Consider the following 23842-nt stretch of genomic DNA (forward strand, 5'->3'; position numbering starts at 1 on the left):
CGACTCTGGTTGCAATTGCATTCCGATAGCGAATACCATTTTTTTCAGCCGAATTAAGTTAAATTAATTATATCAACAATTATTTACTTTCGTTTTTCATAAAAAAAATCGCTCGTGTTTATAAATTTTTAAATTTAACGAACTAATTTATTCAAATTATTGTAGACAAAAATGCAACCATGCGCCACAACCACATGTTTTTCGTGTTTCCAAATTCTTGCTGGCAAAATTTTTTCCAGCAAGAATTTGCAACATCTCTCCAAGAGAACTGTCACTTTGCTCTCACAATTTTTGAGTGTTGGATAATTTTTTGGTCTGCACGAACGCGATTTGGGCAAAAATCGTGATAATTCGTACAAATTCGTACAAATTTTTTGCTCGACGAACAAACCTAGTTACTTCTGACAGATACGAACTTATTTCTCCTTTTTTTGTTCTCTCAATTGTCAGGGAACCGAGTACGGGATCGACTTCCATTAAAATCTGACTAGTTCTGACTAGTTCTGACTATTTCTGACTAGTCCACGTTTTAAAAATGAAAGTGAAACATTTTTAGAAAAGGTAAGGTGGTTGATAAAAATAAATAGCAATTCTGTTAGAAAAATAACATTCACAATTTTTCAAAATTTCCCGTTCTGTGAAAATTCTTGACCAATCATTTATTACACTGCAGGAACGCTAAAATGCCACAAAAAACACCGAGTGGTAACTTAATTTTAGGTAGTTGATTACGGATCTGTTTGCATTATAAGTGAAGAAAATCAAACTTTAGCACGTAAAATGTTACTCATACGCCATGTACGAGTATGGCCATGTAAATACATATGTACATGGCGTATGAGTAACTTTATTTCCTGCTCATACTTCATCCAAAAAGTCATTACACATTTTCCTTTGACCATTCACAATTTTTTTATTTAACCATCGATTTTCTTCATTGGTAGCTTGCTTTTTTGTGAAAGAACAGGCTTTAATACAAATGAAAAAATTTATAAAAAAACCTGTTATTACAAGCTTTTATTATGTTTCAGCTGTGTGTAATCAAATCTAGCAATCAATTTTTAACCAACATTCCGATGAGCTAGAGACTTGAAACTTTAAACCTAGCTCAAAACCGAAGGGCTATGCAATATGAAAGATGAATTAATCCGCTAGGTGGCGCCGGTGTCGAGATATTGGAAAACCCTGTATTTATGGACCGATATGGTTCATATTTGGAATCTATGTAGAATACCTACATGAAAAGAAGTAGCTCCACCAAAAATTTAACCCGCTAGGTGGCGCAGGAGGCAGGAGTCGAGACATTTGGAAAACCCGTATTTATGGTCCGATTTGTTTCATTTTTACAATGTATATTACTTAAATGAAAACAAATAACTCCACAAAAAAATTAGTCGATAGGTGGTGCGGGGGCGATTTTTTTATGAACCTTGTTACTTGTTTTTTTTTATTTTTTTTCTATTAAAATCTGAATTTATTTTTCATAAAAAGGTCAATATCTTGGGAAAATTACCTGATCTAGAAAAGCAGAATACAGATTCGTAATCTACGACTCGAAGTTAAGTTTACGTGTTTCGGCGATTTTTTATGTCATTCCAAAACATGAGAATTTCCCAACAATGTGTAAAAATTATTTATTCCAGGCATTTTCTAATAGGAATTTTACTAAATTTTGGCAAAGTTTACATAAAAAAAAAAAAATTAAAAATGTTGGTTTTTTTGCAAGACAGCTTCTGTTGACTTAAATAACACCCTAATGCATCTTTCAAAACAGCGTACTCAATTCAGTTTATTAGCTATTTGTGTTGAATTAAAGTTTCTATTAACGTCAAATTAAAATCCATTTTCAAGTTTACTGCATTTTTACAAAGTAATTAAGAATATATTCTTAATCGTTCGAGCTGTTAAAAAGTTCAATTAAACGCACTTAAAAACTTAGAGATAAATGCTATTTTAAAGCAAATAATTGGTAGTCATGGCAGACGCCAAAGAAGTTCGCTGTATTGTACCAATCGTGTGACTACAAAGAAAACTGTCGTTCCAATTTTTTTATTTTGTACCAATAGCCCCAAAATAAAAAATGTACAAATTTACCAATCGTGCGACACTGCCTTAAAAGCCTCAAATAATCGAGATGGACAAATGAATATATGCGCAGGTGAAAAAAGAAATCGATTAAGCCAAGTCCGTCCGTAAAGCTAACTGACTGAAAATACATACCAAGATTTTTATTTGTAGATCATTGCAAAGTCGTGATTTTGGATTCTTTATCATTTTTAACCATTATAATGGAGACTGCGTTTTTATGGCCGTTTTAAATCTTTTATGATCTAAAAAATTAAATCTGAAAAAATAAATATCACAAAAAAGCACCCCTGCTTATCATGTAAAGATAGTTAGTTAGCCGCCATTTTGAAAACAAGAGGTATAGGCGTTTTTTTAATGCAGTCTCAATAATCAACTGGGCCCCCTATATTTCAACCAAATACTTTTTAACTCTTGTAACAATATCAACAAGGGATTCCAAATTATGAGTTTAAAGTACAAGAGACAGTATTAATAACACCTACCTTAAAAGACTTGAAAATGGAAAAATCCTTTAAAACTGCGTTGACAGCTGAAATGAAATAAAAAAATTTAGATTCAACTCTGGAATTATCATCAATAATGGAATTATTCAAGTTCATGACAATACGAATTTAATATAGTACAACGTACTTAAAGCTATTTAAAATTTGCTCTTTATTATACTGAAATTGAGTGAACTACAAAACTGCAAAGTCAAAATAATTCTAAAAAATTTTGCTTAAAAGTTAAACATTTTGGTGAAAATTTGTCGAACTTTCCCAAATTTCTTAAAAATTTTAAACATAAATTTACATGCCTTTTGAAGCAGTATGAACTATATTTCTATTAAAAATTAACGAAAAATTTGATTGCGAAAAACATTGCAAATATTAAAAAAAAAAACATTGCAAATATTTAAAAAAAACATTGCAAATATTAAAAAAAACACTAAGCGGAGGCTTATAGCATTTTCTTTTCTCGAAATAAAAGGCCGTATGCATAAAACCTAAGCGTAATGCTTTTTCTTAAAATTTCAGACCTTTTACTCAATTTGTTCAAATAAATTTAATTGCATACCTAATTTTAAGTAAAAGCAACTGCTTATTTTTTATGCATACGGCCCAATGCTGCATTTATTCTGCCCTGCGCCAGGGCTGTTAAAATGCTGCACTCTGATAAGGTTGCCACATAAGAAGGTGACATTTTTTCGAGAAAAGAAAACGCCATTATTGTAGTGGGTGTACATATTTTCCTGATTTTGTTTTTAACACTTTCATTATGCTATGTCTTCATAACTACTCGAAATATCTTGTGAGAATGTCAGTACCCCAGACTCTGTCGAGAATTGCTCGATATTCCGGGTATCGAAATGCTGGAGAATGTGCGAGAAGAAATCGAAAGCTCTAGTACATATACATGCATATTTGAAAATATTCGAAATATTACCAAAACCCAGATAATTTGGACAATTACTTTTTTTTATACAAATTCAAATTCACAAACTGTATATGGTCGTACATTTTGACCAGTTTTGGTTTTTTTCTTTTGTTGATTTAATGTTTATAGTTTGTTTTATAAACATCTAGCACATTACATAACCAGCACCATATATGTAAATCCACTTTTCAAGCTTCGTACAAAAATTTAAAAAATTAAACAAACTTTAACAATTACACCCAAAACCTTTCTTAAACTTTTTATTCTGAATTTTTAGAAAAATTCTGGGTATGCAGTTTTATGCCCATTAAATTTAAGTAGGTAAAAATTAAAATTTCAAGACGCTCAGATTTTTAATCATTTTTTTGGCTGACGGTACTAGGCATTTTCTTCCATGTAAAATGAACTTTACTAAAAATGCAAGGCTACTTTTATAAACAGTAAAACGGAGTTATAATTTATATAACCGACACCATAAATATTTATGCATAATAAAATTACCGAAAATCATTTATTTCGCCTGATGAATGTCCTTTTTGTATACGCAGCATCCTTTCGACGATCTGTAATCGCACGTATCCTGCATGCGAACTCTACTGGAATTAAATTTGAACATCTGAGTATTTAGGCGCGTTTACTTTATCGTTTTATGAAAATATTTGTGAGTGGCCAAATAAGTTTAAAGCTTTTTCTGGAATTAATACAACCAAGATGTTTGCTGGCTTTGGTATTTAGTTAACGAGTTTAAATTTCTTAAGAGGCTGAAAATGCCGGTGATTAAAAAAAAAATAAAAATAAAAAAATTACAGAATGAATTTGTATTAAAACGATTTCAATATGCATTTGATTCTCTACTGACGTAAATACTATTTTAATTGCTATATAAGTACCTACATAAATCAATTTAGTTTAATTAAAGAATAATTGAAATACATATAAGCAGATCATAGAAAAAAATTATACGAACTAAGAATGTGTTTAGCATATGTGAACATGTTGTAGGTATTCCGATCATACTAAAATAAAACACATACATATGTAAATATTGGCGTACAGACTAAATACGTAATTAATAAAGTAATTCTAGCGATATCTTCAAGTAATTAATTTTTTATTTTGTCCATTTCTTAGTAGTCTGCTTGAGTTTCATGATCAAAATGCACATTCATACGTACAGCAATACATATTTATGTTTTTATGTACTTACGACTGGCATGTGTATGCATAACGGGAGCGATGCGCACGTGCCGACGACAGCGCTGGAAGTGGTCCTTGAACTCGAGCCCCTGTACATAACTATAGAACTGGCGGCCAAAAGAACTCTGCTCAATTTCACTAGAGAGGGTCATGGAAGAGGTAAGGTCATTTCCCTGCTTCCGAGGGATTACATTTTTAGAACCATAAGGTTTGAAAAGAGGTTTAAAATTGAGTTAAGCAGTAAGACAACCTGGAGTGCCTCCTACTTTGAGAGACTCCTTCCGGATAGTACACTGCAGTGGTACACAGATGGCTCGAAGACCCCGGAAGGAATAGGGTCTGGTATCTCCGGACCTAGGTCCAGGATCTCTATCCCGATGGGGAAATATCCGAGCATATTTCAGGCTGAAGTCTAAGCCATCTACTTGTGTGCGGAGGCCATCATTAATAGAGGATACCGTAATGAGAGAATTGTAATTCTTAGTGACAGTCAGGCGGCACTCAAGGCTCTGTTATTCTTCGAAATTAAATCGTCTCTAGTCCTTGAGTGCATAGAGGCTCAACTCCCTTGGTAGGCACAACAACGTCAAACTGGCGTGGGTGCCTGGCCATATGGGAATAGAGGGGAATGAAGCGGCGGACTGTCTCGCTAGAGAGGCGGCAGTCATTACTCCAATTGGCCCTGAGCCCTTCCTGGGAGTGGGTCCCAACACTATTAAGGAAAAGCTCAGGGAGGAGAGGTACAATATGAGGGACTCGAACTGGCAGAGTTCGTTAGGTATGCGACAGGCAAAAAGCCTGCTAGGAGGGTACAACAAGAGTAGATTCAAAAGTTTAATTAGCCCCCCAAAGGAGAGGCTGAGAATATTAACAGGATTTCTTACAGGACACTGCAGACTGGGAGGTCATATGTATAAACTGGGGTTACGACCGAATGACCTTTGCCGGTTCTGCGACGTCTCCAGTGAAACGCCACTCCACATCCTCATTGAAGACGTGAGAGGAGTTTAGGCTCCATGTGGCCACAGTTAGAGCACATTCACTCCTTATCCCCAAAGATGCTTTGGGACTTCCTGGGGGATCTTGGCTTGGAGGAAGTATTGTGCAGAGTGGAGGGCACAACAGATCATTGGGTCGCAGTGCATACCTCATAAATTATCTATCTACTTAATATAGCAAGGCCATAACTTATTTTATTTTGAAATCCACATTTGTAGAAAAGTCGGCAGGTTATTCACTGACCATCTAATAGAATATAAAAATCGCATTATTATATACATACAGCCTTAATTAAAAAACAGTATTCGAATAGAATTTGGAACTAGAGAACTTTACTTTTTAATAAATTTAAAAAATTACTTTACGAAGAAATAAAAATGTTAGATAGTGCATTTCTATATTAAGCTAACGATATGTATGTAGGTACGTGCACATGTGTGCGCATACATACTACACCCTTATGGACATATGGAAATGCCTAATTGGCTGCACATTTAAATTTTTTTATTTAATATAATTTTTTAGTCAGCAACCATACCGTTCACTAACATTCATCCCTAACATAAAAAAATTAAAATCGTACTCATGCATAGGAATTAAATACACTTCCGGAACAAAGTATTGGCACAGCAAATTTTTCTCAATATATGCAACAATTTTTATTCTAATATTTTTCCGCCAATTTTGTATAAAAATATGTTTCATTCAAACAAAAAACAAAAAAGTATAATTCCGAAACTTTTTGCAAAACTCGCGAAAACTCAGCAAATTTTCATCAAAATTTTCAGATTTTTTAGAATTTTTTGAGTATGCAGTTTTGCAGCGCATTAAATTCTAGTAAAAAAATGCAATTTCGGAGTTAGCAAAAAATCGCGTTGATTTTTGAGATTTTTTTTTATTTTTTCCATATAAAGTATTTTCGAAAAAAAAAAATTGTATGGAAGACTGCACGAAAAAAAATTACCAAAAATCAACGGTAATTCCTAGCACTTTATTATAATAAAATTGATTGGCCTACAAACCTGCATACTCAAAAAAAATCGAAATATCTGATTGAAAAGTTGAAAATTTTCATGAAAATTTGCTGAATTTTCGCGAGTTTTGCACAAAGTTTAGGAATTATATTATGTTTTTTGTTGTAGAATGAACCATATTTTTATACGAAATTAGCGGAAAAATATTAGAATGAAAATTGTTGCATATATTGAAAAAAAATTGCTGTGCCAATACTTTGTTCCGGCAGTGTACATACAAAAAATAAAATAAAAAACTGAATTCTTTTCTCTCCCCCATAGCAGAGAATGACGAAATGGGCTGCGTTGAAATAATCGCAACAGCGATTTCCATCATTGTTATGGTACTCACCTTTCCCATCTCCGTATTTGTGTGCTTCAAAGTTGTCTCTGAATATGAGCGTGCCGTAATCTTTCGCATGGGTCGGCTACGCAGTGGTGGCGCTCGTGGTCCTGGCGTCTTCTTCGTGCTACCCTGCGTAGATGACTATTGCAAAGTGGATCTTCGTACAGTTTCGTTTGATGTGCCACCACAAGAAGTGTTATCCAAGGATTCGGTTACTGTGACTGTGGATGCAGTGGTTTATTATCGCATCAGCGATCCTCTCAAAGCTGTAATACAAGTGTCCAATTATAGCCACTCAACGCGTTTGCTAGCTGCCACCACACTGCGCAATGTGCTAGGTACCCGAAATTTGTCCGAACTGTTGACGGAGCGCGAAACTATTTCGCATACAATGCAAGTTTCGCTTGATGAAGCAACCGATCCGTGGGGAGTGAAAGTCGAACGTGTAGAAATGTAATTTTTTGTGGTTAGCTCTAGAGATCAAAATTACATACGTCGTTTTTTTTTTGTATATTTTTTTCCTTCAGCAAGGACGTATCTCTACCAACCGCTTTACAGCGCGCCATGGCAGCCGAAGCCGAGGCAGCTCGGGAGGCGCGCGCAAAAGTGATCGCGGCTGAAGGTGAAATGAAGTCATCGCGGGCATTGAAGGAAGCTTCAGAGATTATTTCTGCGAGCCCATCAGCATTACAGGTAAGTAGAGAATAGGATGCTTTATAGTGTTTTAAAACAGCTTTGGTTCCGTATTCTGGAAATAAAGCCTAGCCTACCCCCTCATCTGAACCAACGATTACTTTGTAATTGGATGGTTCTAGTCCCGATTGACCTGTCGAAGGCATGATGCCCGGAGTTAACTTAGTAGGTTATGCATCCATCCCTAACGGTCTTTCCAATCGTCACTGCCAGAAACATCCGCAGTTTTACTGTGGACCGAGGTTAGGCTAGAACTGGACCTGTATGTTGACTTCGCAAAAATACCGAGCGTGAATCCTTCCAAGTTATTGGGAGTCACGTTCGAAAGCCTTTTCTCCTTCTCGGCGCATACCACCGCCGCATGAAATAAACTGCGTACCAGAAAACAGTCGACAGCCGGCAGAACCTGGGAGCTGAGAAAAAGACCCTGGGCCTGTTAGTGAAATAACTGTTATCAGACAACATACAAATAAACGTTGGGTAATAACTGTTTTCAAGCAACGTAAAAAATAAACGTTGGGTTATAAATAACTCTTATCGGCGAACTAAAAAATATTTCTCATCTTATAACTGTTATGGAACAACGTTTTTCCGATAAGACATAACTGTTATGTCCCTGATAAAATGTGCTTATGAAATAAATTTCTTTTTTACTTTTCGTAAATTTCTCAAGTAGCACTGCCACCCCAACAAATTATTGTTTTGGAAATTTTAATATTTTTTAAGGAATTTTTTTAAACACTTTAAAAATAATAATACGAAAGGTGAATTTACTTATTTCATCGAATTAGCAGAGCAGTTAATAAGTGTGTATTGATTTAAATACCTTACTGCAAAAAAATTTAGCATTACATGAATTATTATTATATCTGGTCTTTTAAGAAATGTAGATATTAGGTTGTTGCTTTAATTTGGATCCTCTTTAGTGGAAATATGAACAGTCATGAAGACGGAGGTAAAAAAATTTCCTAGTTCCTAGAGAACTAGACAGATAAACTACTCGCTCTACTGCTGCCGTTGCTGCGTTTCGCTTAGATTGGGCACATCCGTCACGAGGCTTAAAATTTTCTGTCGAAAAGTGGTTGAAACAAACAAACATTTTGTTGAAGTTACCATGCACGGGCCATCCCGAAATATGTAGATAATCGTACTAAATTATGATGAAAATAATTGCATGAACAAATACTTAGATTCTCTATGTGCATTACACAATAGGGGTGGGTCTTCATGTAAAGTTATATAGAGATTAATTGCTTAAATCTATCTGTTTATCCGCATTCTTTCATGAACGCCTCTCGGTAAATAATTGCATAAAATTGTTTATATTTAACTTATATTATGAATAGTTACGTTTCATTCTTACCTCGTCCAGTGTGTTCATTTGCTTTTTATGTTTTCGTAACAAAAGCGACCACCTGGCAACCTGTCAGGGGTGAATTTTGCTGATATTTATACATTTATCCACCAAAATCATTTGATAAAGTGATAACTTTGGTTAAATAGATTTCCGTACAAAGCTTGCCAGTTCAAAATGAGAAAAAATTTACCTTATACCAACCCAAATTTACCCCTCTATTCTAACAGAGTCACAAAACTTAGCTCATCACTGCTGTGATTTCAAGTGCGCCGAGAAATGTGTCACAAAAAATTCGATTTTGAGTGCTGAAAAATACACAAAAATTTAAAAATTTGTATTGTAGCGGCATACTTTTTGCAGCGGCAAGCTTTGAGGCGCAGTAGAAATCACAGCAGTGATGAGCTCAAGTTTGTGACTTTGTTAGAATACGGCTGTCATTCTACCAATTTTGTTAACAATTTTCAAAGTGGCAACACTGGCTCGATTGCTTCGAACATGTGCTGTGTTTCCGTGGGCAATGATCGGGATCCGGCTGGAGGCTATTTCAGAATTGAATTACCATTACCTCCGCATTCTCAGTTTCTCATTCAGGTACTAGCACCTTGCTGTGTGAAATCACTTTTTTTTTGTAATGATTGTAGATTGAAAAAATATAAGCCCCACTACCAAATAAAACAAAACAGACTTAAATCAACTTGTGGATATTTCACGATTTAAAAGTTTAAATGATTTCACAGCATAGTTCCGCTGAGTTTCGATTCATAAAATCCAATTCTGTGAAGTGTTGACCATAAGTTAAAATAAACTCTTTTGACGCGCTTTTGCGACACCCATAAAATTATTTTCACTTTTCATAAACCCCCAAGTAACAAGTTTAGAGCGAATTCAATAAATTTTTTAAAATTTGTCCTCCATATTGGATTTTTGAAACCTCACTGAATATTTGTAATCAGTGGCCCCATTAACTAGTAGATACAAAGTGGGGTATAAATTCATAAACGCCAATCTATTGAAATAGTTTTGTCCAGCTAGATTATCTATTCAGACCAGTGTTGTTGTTGTTGTTGTAGCGGCTACTAAGTCCCGTTCGGGGCGGTTCATCCATCAACGTTGTCGTCAATTTCAGCTAGGGGGAGTCCCAGGAAGTGTGCTACTTCCACAGGGGCTGTCCATAGGGACAGGGGTTCTACGACAGCCGGTTCTACGTACCGGAATGACTCGGGTTTTACCCGACCAAGGGCTGTTGTTTCGGCGATCTAACCCCGTTTAGGTCGGCGAAATCCATTCAGACCACTGTGCAACGCTCTGCTTCTGCGTGATCCGCCACAGACTGGAGAGCGGACATAGTACTGGATGTAGACATTGGGGCTGTTCGAGGAACGTAATAAATGCGGCAATACTACACCACTGATGAAAATTTGCAGAACGTTGTAAGTAATTCACACCAGACGTGATACTTCAATTATTCGTGTAACAGTGCGGTTGTGAATGCAACTCGACCAAGTCCATTCTGTTCAATTAGTAATGATATAAAGCGGCGCCCAACAATGCCAATTGCGATGCTGTCAGGACAGACCCACAAAAACCACCCGAACCCAGCTTCGTTACAGGTGGTGCCACTGATTCAACGGCTATTTCTCTCGGATGAAAGCGTAAATTTCAAAGACCTGCCCAGTATACGAGCTAGGTCCTCACACCAGCCAACACCTCTTCGCATGTACATGTTACTAATGAGCATCACGTTCCACGCAAAAATGTGGGCGACTCTGCGTACATCAAGCAATCCAAGGAACAAAATTTCGACAATCAGTTGCTCGTTACTGGAAAATCAAAATCGACATCAAATTTGTACTGCGCAACTTTTGTAGCATTTCAGAAGAACTTCAGTTGAGCATCAGTAGCAAATCATCAAGCAACAAGATTGCATTATTGCGGTAATTCTTACGTACGTTTGTAGCTCGAACACACCCAGCATTTTAACAATTCCACGAAAATGGAACCTAGGCTGTTTTCTGAAATGCATCTGCCCAAAGCATCAGCCTCTTTTTTCTAAACTATAATAGATGGAAAGACCTAATTTGCGCAACTAAGTTCCAATTCGGCATTTGATCATGGTTGCGCATATTGGACATTTCCATCAATTATAGTTTAGAAAAAAACAAGAGACTGATGCTTTGGCTTGATGCATTTCTGAACACAAGGTATTTTCGACGCGACCGCATCAGGTATGGTATGGGTGTTTCGCGAACAAATCTATATGTTACGAATGTCCCTATATCGTTACTATTATCATTTCAAAATCAAGAATAGCGTTATATTTCCCATAAATGCATATTTTTTATGTCATTCCAGCTGCGATATCTACAAACGCTTAGCAGCATTTCAGCCGAGAAGAATTCCACTATAATATTTCCCCTGCCAATGGAATTGTTGACACCATTTCTGGGACACTGCACAGCGACGCACACCTGTAGACTTCATGCCGCGCAAGGAGGTAACCACCAGTGACGATCACTGCTAGGAGAGTATCTTAATGCTCTTAGTCGTTGTGAAATCGCCTACAGCAGCGGTAGACCTACTTCCCAAACGAATAATATACCATGAGCCATAACACTGTGCATGGTGCAGAAGAATTTTGCAAAAACTTATTAAATAAAATTAGGAAATCAATAAATAATAGGAGAATAAAAAAGAAACTACGTAAATATATTTCCAACGCTTTTATATGAGTTCATGGACCCTAAATAAGGCATATTTAAAGAAGTGTATTTTTTACTTTTATTTTATATGTCTATCTTTATTTTATTGTACTTTTAAGATTAGCAAGACTTAAAAATATGGGTTTCCATAATTATTCACAAACGTACGTACAATTTGGTAAATTGCTAGAACAAAAATTAAAGAATTTACCTTAGATTGGTGCATTTTTGAGAAAAAGTATGTTGGTGGATTTCTAGATTGTATGTTTAGTGATCCGATGTGGTGGTGGTTCTGTTCACGTCATTTATATAACTAAGAAATTCAAAACTATGCAAATATTTGCATTTATTTGCCGCAAACAAAACTTCCATTCTATCATGCTGCAACCGGATCTTCTCACTTATACTTCTTAACTCTCAAAATCTAAAACTTACTTTATGATAAGTTCTCTCTTTCTATGTGATAATAAAATGTAGATATTGGGTAAAGAAAATAGATTCTTTTTGGGAATTCACTTTGAGAAATTTAAAAATTCTATATCTAATGACGATCACGGGAGTCCGATCGGCTGCGCCTGTCTCTCGAAAAACTGCGGGAACGGCTGCGTGTGCGACGTGGAGAGCGAGATCTGTAAGAAATTGTTATATAAAAAGAAAAATAAGTTTATTTAAATGTCGAATGGAATAATTTATAAGGAAGCACATAATCACAAAATCCACACTTTAGATGGGCTTATTTTGTAAGCTTTTTTTTTTAATAGTTTCGATGAGAATTATGATGTTCATCGTTGCCGACAGGATTTCAGGAAAGGCAAATTTGCATTATGTATAGGACGATGTATAGGAAAAGCGTTGACCAATCTTTGGCTATTGTTCAAACAAGTAATTCTGGCGGGGCAGGAAATACAATTTATTGCAAAATATTAAAACAAAAATAATTGCCACACTCATACCACTACAACAGTTTGAGAGTGACTTGCATATTATTTTGCAATAATTTCTAGCCACACTGCTCGCTCGAATTATTGTTTCACATTAATCCAACCAGTAGCACCACAGTAGTTGCTTCAACTTCAACGACCTTTATGGTGAAACTGTTTGTCTTTTCTTACGGTCTGTTGGCCATAAATTCAACCCCGAAAACGATGAAGTTGCATTTTTCTTTGTATTTTCAATATTATGCTAATGCAATTAAAAGTTCTGAATGCTGCTTTGTTGAGCCGGAAAATGACGAGCCGCTCTTATGTTGTCGACTGATTGCAGAATTTCTGGGGCAGAGAGAATTACTGTTGATTGACTGTGAAATTCCTACCACGAATAAATGTTGCCAATTTAGTTGTTCACTTATTGGTTCTGACTGATTTGTTGAGGTGTTGCAGTAGTAGTAGTGGTTGTGGCGATTTGGTGATAATGAAATAGGTTCGATATTCAACTGATCTATGATGACTACTTCGAATGAAAATGAGAGGAGATCATGAAAATTGCAAATCAACTATTGACAAAACAATCTTGTATGCAAACTTGACGGTCGTCAGTGACAATGATGCTCAGAAGCGGTCGTTGCGCATAGCGGATATGACAGGGATGGTAAAGTAGATATAAAAGCCTTGATTTGGATTGCCACTCGTTTTTGTACATCAGCGGAGAGGTAGAGTTGCTGTTGTCCTTGATGAAATGTGGGTTCGGGTTTTTAGGCTGACGACCTTGTAGATCAGGAGTGAAGCTGGATTGTTGGAACGCTGTGTAGCATGATGTACAACGGCCTCATGATCGGGCTTAACCGATCGGCCGGCTAACCCAAAATGGATGCAATTCTAACCAAATGAAGTACGATCCCGTGTACCGCACAGGAGGAGGACCATAGTAGAAGGCGGATGTCAAGTAGATAGTTGTTGCTGAGAAGAGCACACGTTTTCACTTATTTAGTAGAAACAGGTGTTGCAGATGCGATTGGTGATTAACGAGCTGATATTGCTTTGAGTTCACCTGCTCGGATTCAATTGAATTAACAATTAGTGGATAGAATTTTATCAAGAAAATTTCAAATTTTAACTTCGTAAAATGTTTTAAACACAAGTTGAAATAACCTCAATAGAATTATGATATTAGTAACAAAGAGAACTATGCAGTATGTATCTAATATTGAAAGAAGTTATTCTTACTTGAAATTGCAGCACTCGTATTCATTCGTTCTTGATGCACTTAAACGGCGCTTGCACATTCTCATGTCAAAAACGATGTACATGATGGCACACCCACCCTTACCTCCTATATAAGTGGACCGATTCTCAACATACTCGAAACTCCTCTCGTTGATTCAGGTTTATACTAAATTATACTCATTTCTGATGTTGAAANAAGTGGACCGATTCTCAACATACTCGAAACTCGTCTCGTTGATTCAGGTTTATACTAAATTATACTCATTTCTGATGTTGAAATATAGCCCGAACTCATGTTGGAGATATACATTTGCAGTAGTNAGGCTTAACCGATCGGCCGGCTAACCCAAAATGGATGCAATTCTAACCAAATGAAGTACGATCCCGTGTACCGCACAGGAGGACGACCATAGTAGAAGGCGGATGTCAAGTAGATAGTTGTTGCTGAGAAGAGCACACGTTTTCACTTATTTAGTAGAAACAGGTGTTGCAGATGCGATTGGTGATTAACGAGCTGATATTGCTTTGAGTTCACCTGCTCGGATTCAATTGAATTAACAATTAGTGGATAGAATTTTATCAAGAAAATTTCAAATTTTAACTTCGTAAAATGTTTTAAACACAACTTGAAATAACCTCAATAGAATTATGATATTAGTAACAAAGAGAACTATGCAGTATGTATCTAATATTGAAAGAAGTTATTCTTACTTGAAATTGCAGCACTCGTATTCATTCGTTCTTGATGCACTTAAACGGCGCTTGCACATTCTCATGTCAAAAACGATGTACATGATGGCACACCCACCCTTACCTCCTATATAAGAAGTGGACCGATTCTCAACATACTCGAAACTCGTCTCGTTGATTCAGGTTTATACTAAATTATACTCATTTCTGATGTTGAAATATAGCCCGAACTCATGTTGGAGATATACATTTGCAGTAGTGACGACTGCAGGATTAGTGAAATAAATTCATATCATATAAAGTTGAAAACGGCGATTAGGTGTGGATTGATTGAAGAATCATCACGCTCACAACTGTCATGCACATTTATAATGTATAATAAATAAATCATATTCGCGATGTTATCTCTTCTTCAACAGTCCCGTCGACCATCTCAAAGTTAGTATGTGTATAAGTTTGTAATTTCAAAAAAAAATAAATAAATAAAAACCAACATTACTTCGGTGGCGTGGCTGAAANGTTATTCGCGATGTTTTCTCTTCTTCAACAGTCCCGTCGACCATCTCAAAGTTAGTATGTGTATAAGTATAAATTGGTATTCACTCAACCGAATTAATGGCGTTTCAATTTTTTTTTTTTTTTTTTTTGCAATTTCAAAAAAATAAATAAATAAAAACCAACATTACTTCGGTGGCGTGGCTGAAAATTTGTTTGTACAATCTGTACGTCTTGTCGACCCAATGTACCGTCAGTAAAATGTTCATTTTAGTTAAGTTAAATAGGTTCTTAGTCAAATTTCATCGTGAATCGTCGACCACCTTTCAAGTCAAAAGTGATGAATAAGATGCGTATTCAATAGGCAATTACGGAAAATGTTATAAAATAAAAGTTCTGCGGGCATAAGAAATTACAAGGTACACATAAGTCACCCTCTTCTTAGGACCATCTCCCGGGCTGATAGTGACTACAAACATACATACATTACCGACCAAGCACATTGATCAGCTTATCTAATCAGTTATCTCATGAGCGTGCATTTATTGTCAAGTCGATGTTGATGTTGTTGGTGATGGTATTTGTTGTGCTGTAGGTAGTAGTGTTGTGGGCTCATATCACAGTCAGTTGCATATACAAAGGAGAAGGAAGTGGTAGTATTTCAAGTTGTTAAGGTGGTATTGGTGGTATTAATGATGATGGCTGTTGTAAATGCTTTAGCTTTTGCCGCTGATGCTGATCCTGCGCCTGCTGCCCAAGCACACTTTTACTAGTTGCACTAATTCTTCTAGTAGCAATAGTTGCAGTGACTGTAGAAGCAGTTGCAGCTGAAGTAGTAGTAGTAGTAGCAGTAGTTATTGTACTAGTAGTTGCTGTTCTAATGATTGTTGATCTTTTACTGCACTTAACATCAGGACAACTGTCACAGTTTTCTATTACGACAACAACAATTGTTAGATAGGTGTTGATGACAATTACTACAGCGAAAACGAGAGCAAATTTTAGGTGCAAAATTGTAGTGACGTTGGTGTTGGTGGTGTTCAAGGTGTCGGTGTTGATAACAAAAATAATGATTTTAATTTTACTGATGCAATTTTTGTGTTGTGGCGGTTCTTGTTGTTGTTTTTGGTGATGTTGAAAATAATGGTAATCGCTTGAACTAAAATTGTTGTTGTCGAAATTTTGTTGATCTTTGTAAAAAAATAGCTGGCTGATAAAATTGTTTCTATTATCAAGATTGTTGTCGCTGAACGATATTAAGTTGAGCTTGTTGTTGCTTGTCGTGGTGAGATTTGTGGAGAAGGAGCATAAGTTGTGATACGTGAAGATGTTGTTTTTGTAGTTTTTGTTGAAGGAAGAGGAGGTAGAAGTTCTAGTAGAAGTAGTAGTAGCAGTAGACTTTATCCTGCAAAATGATTATCGTAAACTAGATTTAAAATCTCTTTCAATATCCTTAACAAAAAAAACTAGATAAAAAACACGTAAAATATGTGTAATACAGAATATCCCTAAATGGTACCCTACTATTTGGCTTTGAAGGCCTGTAAATGTAAATTTTTTCCACGTTCCTGGATTATCAGTCAATTTGGTTAATGAATAAGAAAAATGATCATACGCAATCCGTTTCAATACATGTAACCAACTACATATACATACATAAATGACATTTTTTACGACCACATTGCAAGAGATTTTCTAACAATCATTAAATTACGCCTTTCTACTAGTACATACTAAACCTCCATAAGAAAATTTTGGCTCGCTCAAGGCACTTTCCCAATATTGCTTGCCACCATATAAATCAATAAAGCCATAACTTTGCGCAGCAAATTTTTTGCGGTCTTGTACTTACCTATAGCGTCCACCACCGCGACCTCCGCTGGTGCTTCCGCCACCACCACCGCCACCTCGGCGTCTATCATCACGTCGTGACCGACCCGACGACATTTCCACACGGATACGAGTACCACAGCACCGTCTGCAACATATATATGTACATGCATAATCATTAATTGTAATACCATAAATTGAAATAAAATGGGTGTGTCCTATTTTTATATGACTACTTACGTTCCATCCAAACCTCGAGTTGCATCCTCCGCATCGCGGCGATCTTCGAATTCAACAAAAGCAAATCCAGGTGGGTTTCTCGCTACCCAGACATTTCTCAGCGGGCCATATTTGCTAAAGGCATTTTCAATTTCATATTTTGAAGCAGATGAACCTAAATTACCAACGTATACTTTGCATGCCAAGTCCCACTCTCGATAGCGCGGCATATTTGATATATGATATTTATGTGACTCTAATCCGATATTTAACGAAAATACTAGAAATAAAAGATATGCATAACCAATTTTTTCACCAAATAAAATGAAGGCGTGGAATTTTCTCCATGTACAGAAAAAACAAAATGGCGGACATGAAGTGCACGACTTGCATATAATTAGTACCATTTCAAAGGCTTTAAAACTTAAAAATAGGATATATTTTGCATCAAGAACTTACCTTCCTCTATGTTCAATGCAAAAATTGCCTTTTCAATGTTTTTGCTACTAAGTTATGCAATTAAAATATGCTTCAAATTAAATTTTCTTAATAAAACGCAAACACGTACACGTCCACCTACTCTCCACAAGCACAAGAAAAGAATAATCGAAAATGGACTGGAACTCTAATATATGGGTTGGGACCAAATGCAACAGGGTGAAACCAGTGTTTATCACCCTATACTTCCGGTAGTGCATTCCAGTCGATTTCGCTTCCACTTTTCGTTGTCTTTTCCGAACGCTCACATTGTGTATACACGAATTTAAAGAGGCAAATACACCAACACCACACAAGCGGTTTGGGAAACATGTCGAAATTTTCCTTTAAGGGCCCTGCCACACGGTCAGTATTTATTGACGTGATACAAGTATCGCGATATTCATTGACGGTGTAGCATGCAGTATTGATGAAATTTTAAAATCTGAATGGCAGATCGCAATACCGTAAATAAATAATGAACGCGTAGCACTTTCAAAACGCAATTCATACATTTCGTCAGTTCATCTTTTACTCTCATAATGCAAACATCGAAAACGTATTCGCTCTGCCTTTGTTCTCGGTGCTTAAAACCTTTCAAAAGAAATTCAAACAATTTTAATTAATTTATTTTGGAACGAATTTCCGTCATCCCTTGTCAAGTTTGGTTTGCAGACAAACCGGTTTCGGCGTTGTGCCATCTTCAGTGTCATTTTTCGTTCTCGAAACGCCGAAACCGGTTTGTCTGCAAACCAAACTTGACAAGGGATGACGGAAATTCGTTCCAAAATAAATAATTTTAATTAACATTGGAAATTTTAAAATGATTGTGGAATGCATTATCTGTAAATTATACGCACAAAATAAAAATATTTTCTTGCGTCAGCACAAAAATTATGTAAATACTGACGCGATAAATATTGAACATGTAGCATTCGTGCGCGATTCATCAATCCATCAATTTGGATCGCGATACCGTGTGACAGGGTCCTTTTGGGGAAATTTGAACAAAAATCAAAAGGGGTCTTCCCTTAAACTCGTAAAAGCCTCGAAAACCTCGAAAAGCTCGTAAATTTACGAGCCTCGTAAAAGAACTGTAAAAATTTTTATGGAGCTCTATTTACGAGGCCCTCGTAAAATTACGAGGCAAATTTGATGCGCAAACGACCTCGTACACTTTAGTGTTGCCGAGGGCCGACATTTGTATACTAAAATGTATGGTAAAATAATAAAAATAAACGATTAAAATGAATGAATTTCATCCACAAGCTGTAATGATTTAGGGTTTTTGCTAGTTTTTGGCATTTTTGATTGTATTTTAGCCAAGCATGATAGAGACAAGATGGCGCGATGTTATGGAAAATATTACGAAACAAAAATTGCTTCACAAATTCTGTGTGATTTGTCAAACAGTCACTTTACGCCACGATGTAGAAAGACAGAGGTGGCGCATTCAGCAGTACCGCTACTTTGGTTCAGAATCAACTGTTCGTGTGACGTCACCATAAAATTGTCTGCGATAAGTTTGTTCTCGTAGGAATGAGCATTTTTAACTATAGAAAAATGCATAAACAATTTGCTAAGAACTCGCGTTACTAATTTTTACTAGCTTGGTGTTTCATTATTCTTCTTTATTTCGCTGTTTCTGGGCGTAATATTAAATTTTTCTTCGATTTTCAATTTTCTGTTCAAAAAGTAGATGAACACAACCACGATTTGTTTACAACTGGTGGTCGCCGGCTTTTTTGTCTCCTCCATCTCCTCTATTCGTTGCGAACGTGACGTCATTACCCGCAGAAATGCGCAATCTTGTATTCTATCATTCTTGACTTTACGCAATTATTTACACCTTTTCACAAAGGGGGCGTTCCCATAAAAGACTCGTAAACTCACAAGTTTTACACAGTTTAAGACTTTACGAGTTTAAGCGAATTCCCTAAAAATCTTTAGATTTTCTGGCCGCCATGTTCACGTTATGTACTTTCACTTTTACTTGGAAGTAGTATCATAAGTCTAGGTTCAGACAGAGAAACTTTTGTCGCGGCAACTCGTTACTTGTAGGAGAGGGAGTGACAAGGAAGAGGGAAGGGCACCGAGTTGCTCGTGCTCGGGCAACACTCTTTGTCAAGGGATTCCACAAGGGGGTATACTCTCTCACTTACTGTTTAATAGCGTGGGCCGAAATCCGCCATTTTAGGATTTTGATTGGTAATAGCAAAAATATGAATCATTATGCTTTAAAAAAAAAAACCTGTGTGAAATTTGGAATTTTTTGGTCAATATCCTAGGCTCGCCCAAGTCCATCAAAGTTTAATATGCTCAAAAAATAAAAATTAATAAATAAATTGATTAATACATTTTTTTGGTATATGGACCTTTTTTGAAGAGAAGGTAAGGAAAAAATTTGTTTAAGTACTTGAACTTTGATGGACTTGGGCGAACCTAGGATATTGACCAAAAATTTTCACACTTCACACAGATATTTTTTAGAGCATAATGATCCATATTTTTGCTATTACCAATCAAAATTCTTAAAAAGCGGATTTTCTGCCCACGCTACTGTTTAACTTATACATCTCGAAGCTCCCCCAGCCACCCGAGGGAGTTTTTTCTGATCTTATACGCTGACGACTGCTCGATATTGTCGTCTGGGAATGAAATTAATGGCCTCTCCCCAAAGCAAAAGGCTATCTCTCCAGCCTTTCTCGCTTCTTCACCGCAAGGAGCCTAACACTCTCCCCAGCGAAATCAACGGCGATCCTCTTCACCACCTGGAGGAAGGAGATCAGGCTAGAATTAGGCATTCACGTCGATGGCACACCAACACCGACAGTAAACAACCCGAAAATTTTAGGGGTCAACTTTGATAGCCTACTCTCCTTCTCCACGCACACAATCACGTCGATGGCACACCAACACCGACAGTAAACAACCCGAAATTTTTAGCGGTCACCTTTGCTAGCCTGCTTTCCTTCTCCACGCACATAACCGCAGGTGTCAACAAAGTACAGAGCCGCAACAAGCCCAATCAATATCTGAGAGCCCGGCGTTACTCTGGCTCAGTTACGGTCTGATTACAGTAGCCACCTCAACAGCTACAGCGCAGACTCGACCCCAATATCCCCAATGAGTGTCCGGATTGTGGAGACGAACCTACGAGCGATCAACGACATTCATAGGGAGTCGGTCACCACCTACCACGACTCCCGGCCTATGAATGCCGTGATCGGAGCCCAATCACCACCTGTTGCAGTGACGAAGCTTCAACTACCAAGAGAGACCCGCGATACCCTGGGTGAGTTACGACCTGGATACTGTAGTCGCCCCAACAGCTATTTGTCCAGACTCGACCCCAAAATCCCCGATAAGTGTCCGGCATGTGTAGTCTTTCCGCACGACACCAACCACCAGCGCAACCCTACTCAGCTGACACCCCTCTCACTTTGATCCGACCCTGTTGAAATAGCGCGTTTCCTGGGCCTACAGTTAGTTGAGCTTGACGGCAATGATTGAAGGATGAACCGAATTAGGCGGGGCTTAGTAGTGCCGCTACAACAACAGCTGGACAGCAATAAATTTTATTTGTTCGAAACGGCCAGTCATATGCGTTATGTCTTTCGGTAGCGCGAGGATTTAATAAATATCGAAAAGCTGATTGCAGTCTCCCAACTACCAAAAAATATTAAGCTTGTCACCACGATAATTCTAGAAACCGATAATAAAGTAATTTTAAACAAACAATGTACATACATACATGGGGAAAATCAACGAATATACAGCTACCGAGCACCAAGCTCGGTGTGAAGACCCCTAATGTATTGTGGGGCTGTGAGCTAACGCCGATTGCTAAAATTGTTCAAACAATTTTCTCCACTATTACCTGGAAATAATTTTTTCAAAAATATAGTAAACCATTTCATAAATGTTTCTGAATTTTTCTAAAAAATAAAAAAAAAATATTAACAACTATCGTTTTCAACACTACTCAAATACATCAAATGCAACACTATCAGCAGCGACGTGTTCTCTTTCAACATTTGTCTCGTTTTCGTAGTTCGTGTATTAAGTGGTTCGTGTTTCTTGAGATTTTGTTAACATTTCTTTAATTTAAATATAAAAAAGTAGTACGATATTATAAAATAAGGCAGGGCTTTTGATATTAAGCCGTAGTATAAGGATTTGTTCTATTGAGCCAAGGTTCCGGAAAGGCAGCGAAAATTATACACACAAACAAAGATGAATATCCCCAACGAGTACATTTCGAAAACGGAGGATGTGGCGGATCAGGTAAAATGGTCAAAAAGTTTGCAACCTACAGCGATGGGTCAAGTTGTTATAAGATATCTAGATAAAGGGCAAAAAGTTATTGTGATGTGAAACTATTAATATAAAGTGTCCACCAGCGTAACGGATAAAATGTCTTCCATCGCAGTTATTAGCGAACTATTTGCGAAAGCAAAGAGATGAGGGCAGCGGCATTGACTGACTGGCCGCACGGTAGATTAGAAAAAACTGTCAACGTCATCCATTCGTATCAGTAAATTGGGTTTGTTGTTGCTTCAGTTTTGTTTTTTGTTAGTGTGTTTAATAATGCTGATTTTAATTTATATGATAGTTGCTTTTATATGAGATAGTGGCTTGACCAATTAGCCTTTTTCGCGGAATGTTATGATCAGCAAGGATTCCACGTTAAGTCATGTCATTAGATTAGGTACCAACGTTTTATTACGAGCACCTAGTGTTTAAAAAGTAAAATTTATGCTAATTTTATGCATCTGATCAAGTATTTGGTTGTATTTTCTGCATTGACCAAGTAGATATTCAGACTAATCATATGCAATCATGACGCAGACATTCTTCAAAAGTCTATTAACTCAAAATTCTCTGTTTGTGTGAAAACACAAAAGGCTCATGTCAATCATATGGGAATATTGGCTGTGCTGTTTTGCAACAAAATTTGGTTTTGCTATGATCATTTTTAGTATATAATACCAAAAATTAAAAAAATGTTTAATTAATACACGTTTGGAGACTTGTGCAGTGTGTTTCTTATTATGTCATTATTAACACTTGTTGCAGTTTAACTTGTTCAGGCCACAAATTCGACGTCTCTTAAAATTCCAAAGTAGCACGAGCAATCCTAATATTGGGGTTTCTCAGAGAACTCTTAATTTAAAATTTCAAGGTCTTGTAAATTGTGGGAGCTATGTAGGTACTTGCAACTAAAAGTACTTTGTTATAATTTTTTATTTTTATTTTATTATTACTCTAACTGTTAACCTTAGAAAGTGAAATTAAAATCACGTTATTTTTCGAGCAACAACAACAAATGCACTTCGTGCAAAGTGGAGGAGAAATATTTCATCCGTTTCCGTTGCTAATAGCCATATGTACCTACTTATATATCTACGAACAGGTCCAGAATAACATAATACACATATGTACATATATAAATATGTAATTTACGCTTTCTCCACACTTCGTCGGTAAGCAAATATTAAATAAACACACTACATACATAATAACGCATGTGTGTAGATACATACATATGTATGTATTTAACTTTTGCTTTCCATTTCGGATTATCAAATCAAATGTACGTATATTACATAGTACACGAACAAAAAATTTGTGGAGTTACTGTGTTCATCAGCTTGCTTTTCTCTCTTTTACCACATTTATGTATTTTAGTTTTTCAAAAGTTTGAAGTTGGTAATAAGCCACGTTTAAAATGCCACATTGTTTTTTCTTTTAACCACAGCGACATGCCCGCCCAGTTATGGCTGTAAATATATGTAGGAGTATGAAAATAACAGTTCACTGCTATGCCTAGAAAAACTTTAACCTCTTCAAGCTCATGCATCTCTTAAAACTCAAAACACGCGTTAAAAGCTTTGAATTTACCCAAAAAAAAAGGAACAGCCCAGCGCCTTCGTCTTGGCCTGCAGGCTGTATCGGAGATACAGCCGCTAAATTTAAACGTAGAATACGTGGTATGGTTAAGAGCATATCCAAGTAAAAAAACAAAAGCACACACTAAGCAAAAAATATCGATAACAAAAGCGATAATAATATCGGTAGCAAAATCGATAAAAACATCGATAAAGAAATCGATGAAAATATTGATATCAAAATCGAAAAAATATCGAAAGCAAAATCGA

General features: G+C 36.5%; 3 protein-coding genes and 1 long non-coding RNA gene across 5 annotated transcripts in view; 2 read left to right on the top strand and 2 right to left on the bottom strand.

The window, feature by feature from the left end:
• Positions 1-6970: 6970 nt before the first annotated feature.
• Positions 6971-11780, top strand: LOC108365400 (band 7 protein AGAP004871-like). The gene is made up of 3 exons (XM_017619408.1): positions 6971-7512; positions 7587-7752; positions 11462-11780. Exons 1-3 carry the CDS (start codon positions 7010-7012, stop codon positions 11615-11617), a joined length of 825 nt encoding a protein of 274 aa, XP_017474897.1. The 5' UTR covers positions 6971-7009; the 3' UTR covers positions 11618-11780.
• A 97-nt stretch (positions 11781-11877) lies between these two features.
• On the bottom strand, positions 11878-17813 carry LOC108365401 (RNA-binding protein 1-like). 2 transcript variants are annotated; one of them, XM_017619411.1, is made up of 4 exons: positions 17664-17813; positions 17226-17484; positions 17008-17133; positions 11878-12437 (listed from the first exon to the last, which is right to left on the bottom strand). In XM_017619411.1, the coding sequence occupies exons 2-4, from the start codon at positions 17432-17434 to the stop codon at positions 12350-12352; spliced, it is 423 nt and encodes a 140-aa protein (XP_017474900.1). In that variant the 5' UTR covers positions 17435-17484; positions 17664-17813; the 3' UTR covers positions 11878-12349. The 2 variants fall into 2 exon arrangements, with proteins under 2 accessions (XP_017474900.1, XP_017474899.1); XM_017619410.1 differs by lacking the exon at positions 11878-12437 and adding an exon at positions 15310-16560.
• On the bottom strand, positions 13170-14079 carry LOC108365402 (uncharacterized). Its single transcript, XR_001847925.1, has 2 exons — positions 13971-14079; positions 13170-13794 (listed from the first exon to the last, which is right to left on the bottom strand). It is a non-coding gene; the product is annotated as an uncharacterized LOC108365402 (long non-coding RNA).
• Positions 17814-21917: 4104 nt separating the features above from the next.
• The window catches only part of Surf4 (Surfeit locus protein 4), a 5018-nt gene continuing 3093 nt past the window's right edge, over positions 21918-23842 (top strand). Inside the window, exon 1 of the mRNA XM_017619412.1 lies at positions 21918-21968. Within this exon, the coding sequence (XP_017474901.1) occupies positions 21918-21968 (51 nt within the window). The remainder of the gene's footprint in view (positions 21969-23842) is intronic.

Source organism: Rhagoletis zephyria, unplaced genomic scaffold (assembly GCF_001687245.7).
Source record: "Rhagoletis zephyria isolate East Lansing unplaced genomic scaffold, Rhagoletis_zephyria_1.1 Rzeph_scaffold_01862, whole genome shotgun sequence".
Taxonomy (NCBI): domain Eukaryota; kingdom Metazoa; phylum Arthropoda; class Insecta; order Diptera; family Tephritidae; genus Rhagoletis; species Rhagoletis zephyria.

Excerpts from the sequence above, each read along its gene's own strand:
- LOC108365400 (XM_017619408.1), top strand. The coding sequence starts at position 7,010 with ATGGGCTGCGTTGAAATAATCGCAACAGCGATTTCCATCATTGTTATG. Across the intron at positions 7,513-7,586 it reads AAAGTCGAACGTGTAGAAAT|CAAGGACGTATCTCTACCAA; the intron begins GTAATTTTTTGT and ends TTTTTCCTTCAG. Across the intron at positions 7,753-11,461 it reads CGAGCCCATCAGCATTACAG|CTGCGATATCTACAAACGCT; the intron begins GTAAGTAGAGAA and ends ATGTCATTCCAG.
- LOC108365401 (XM_017619410.1), bottom strand. The coding sequence starts at position 17,434 with ATGCCGCGCTATCGAGAGTGGGACTTGGCATGCAAAGTATACGTTGGT. Across the intron at positions 17,134-17,225 it reads ACTCGAGGTTTGGATGGAAC|ACGGTGCTGTGGTACTCGTA; the intron begins GTAAGTAGTCAT and ends TATATGTTGCAG. Across the intron at positions 16,561-17,007 it reads CGCGGTGGTGGACGCTATAG|GATAAAGTCTACTGCTACTA; the intron begins GTAAGTACAAGA and ends ATCATTTTGCAG.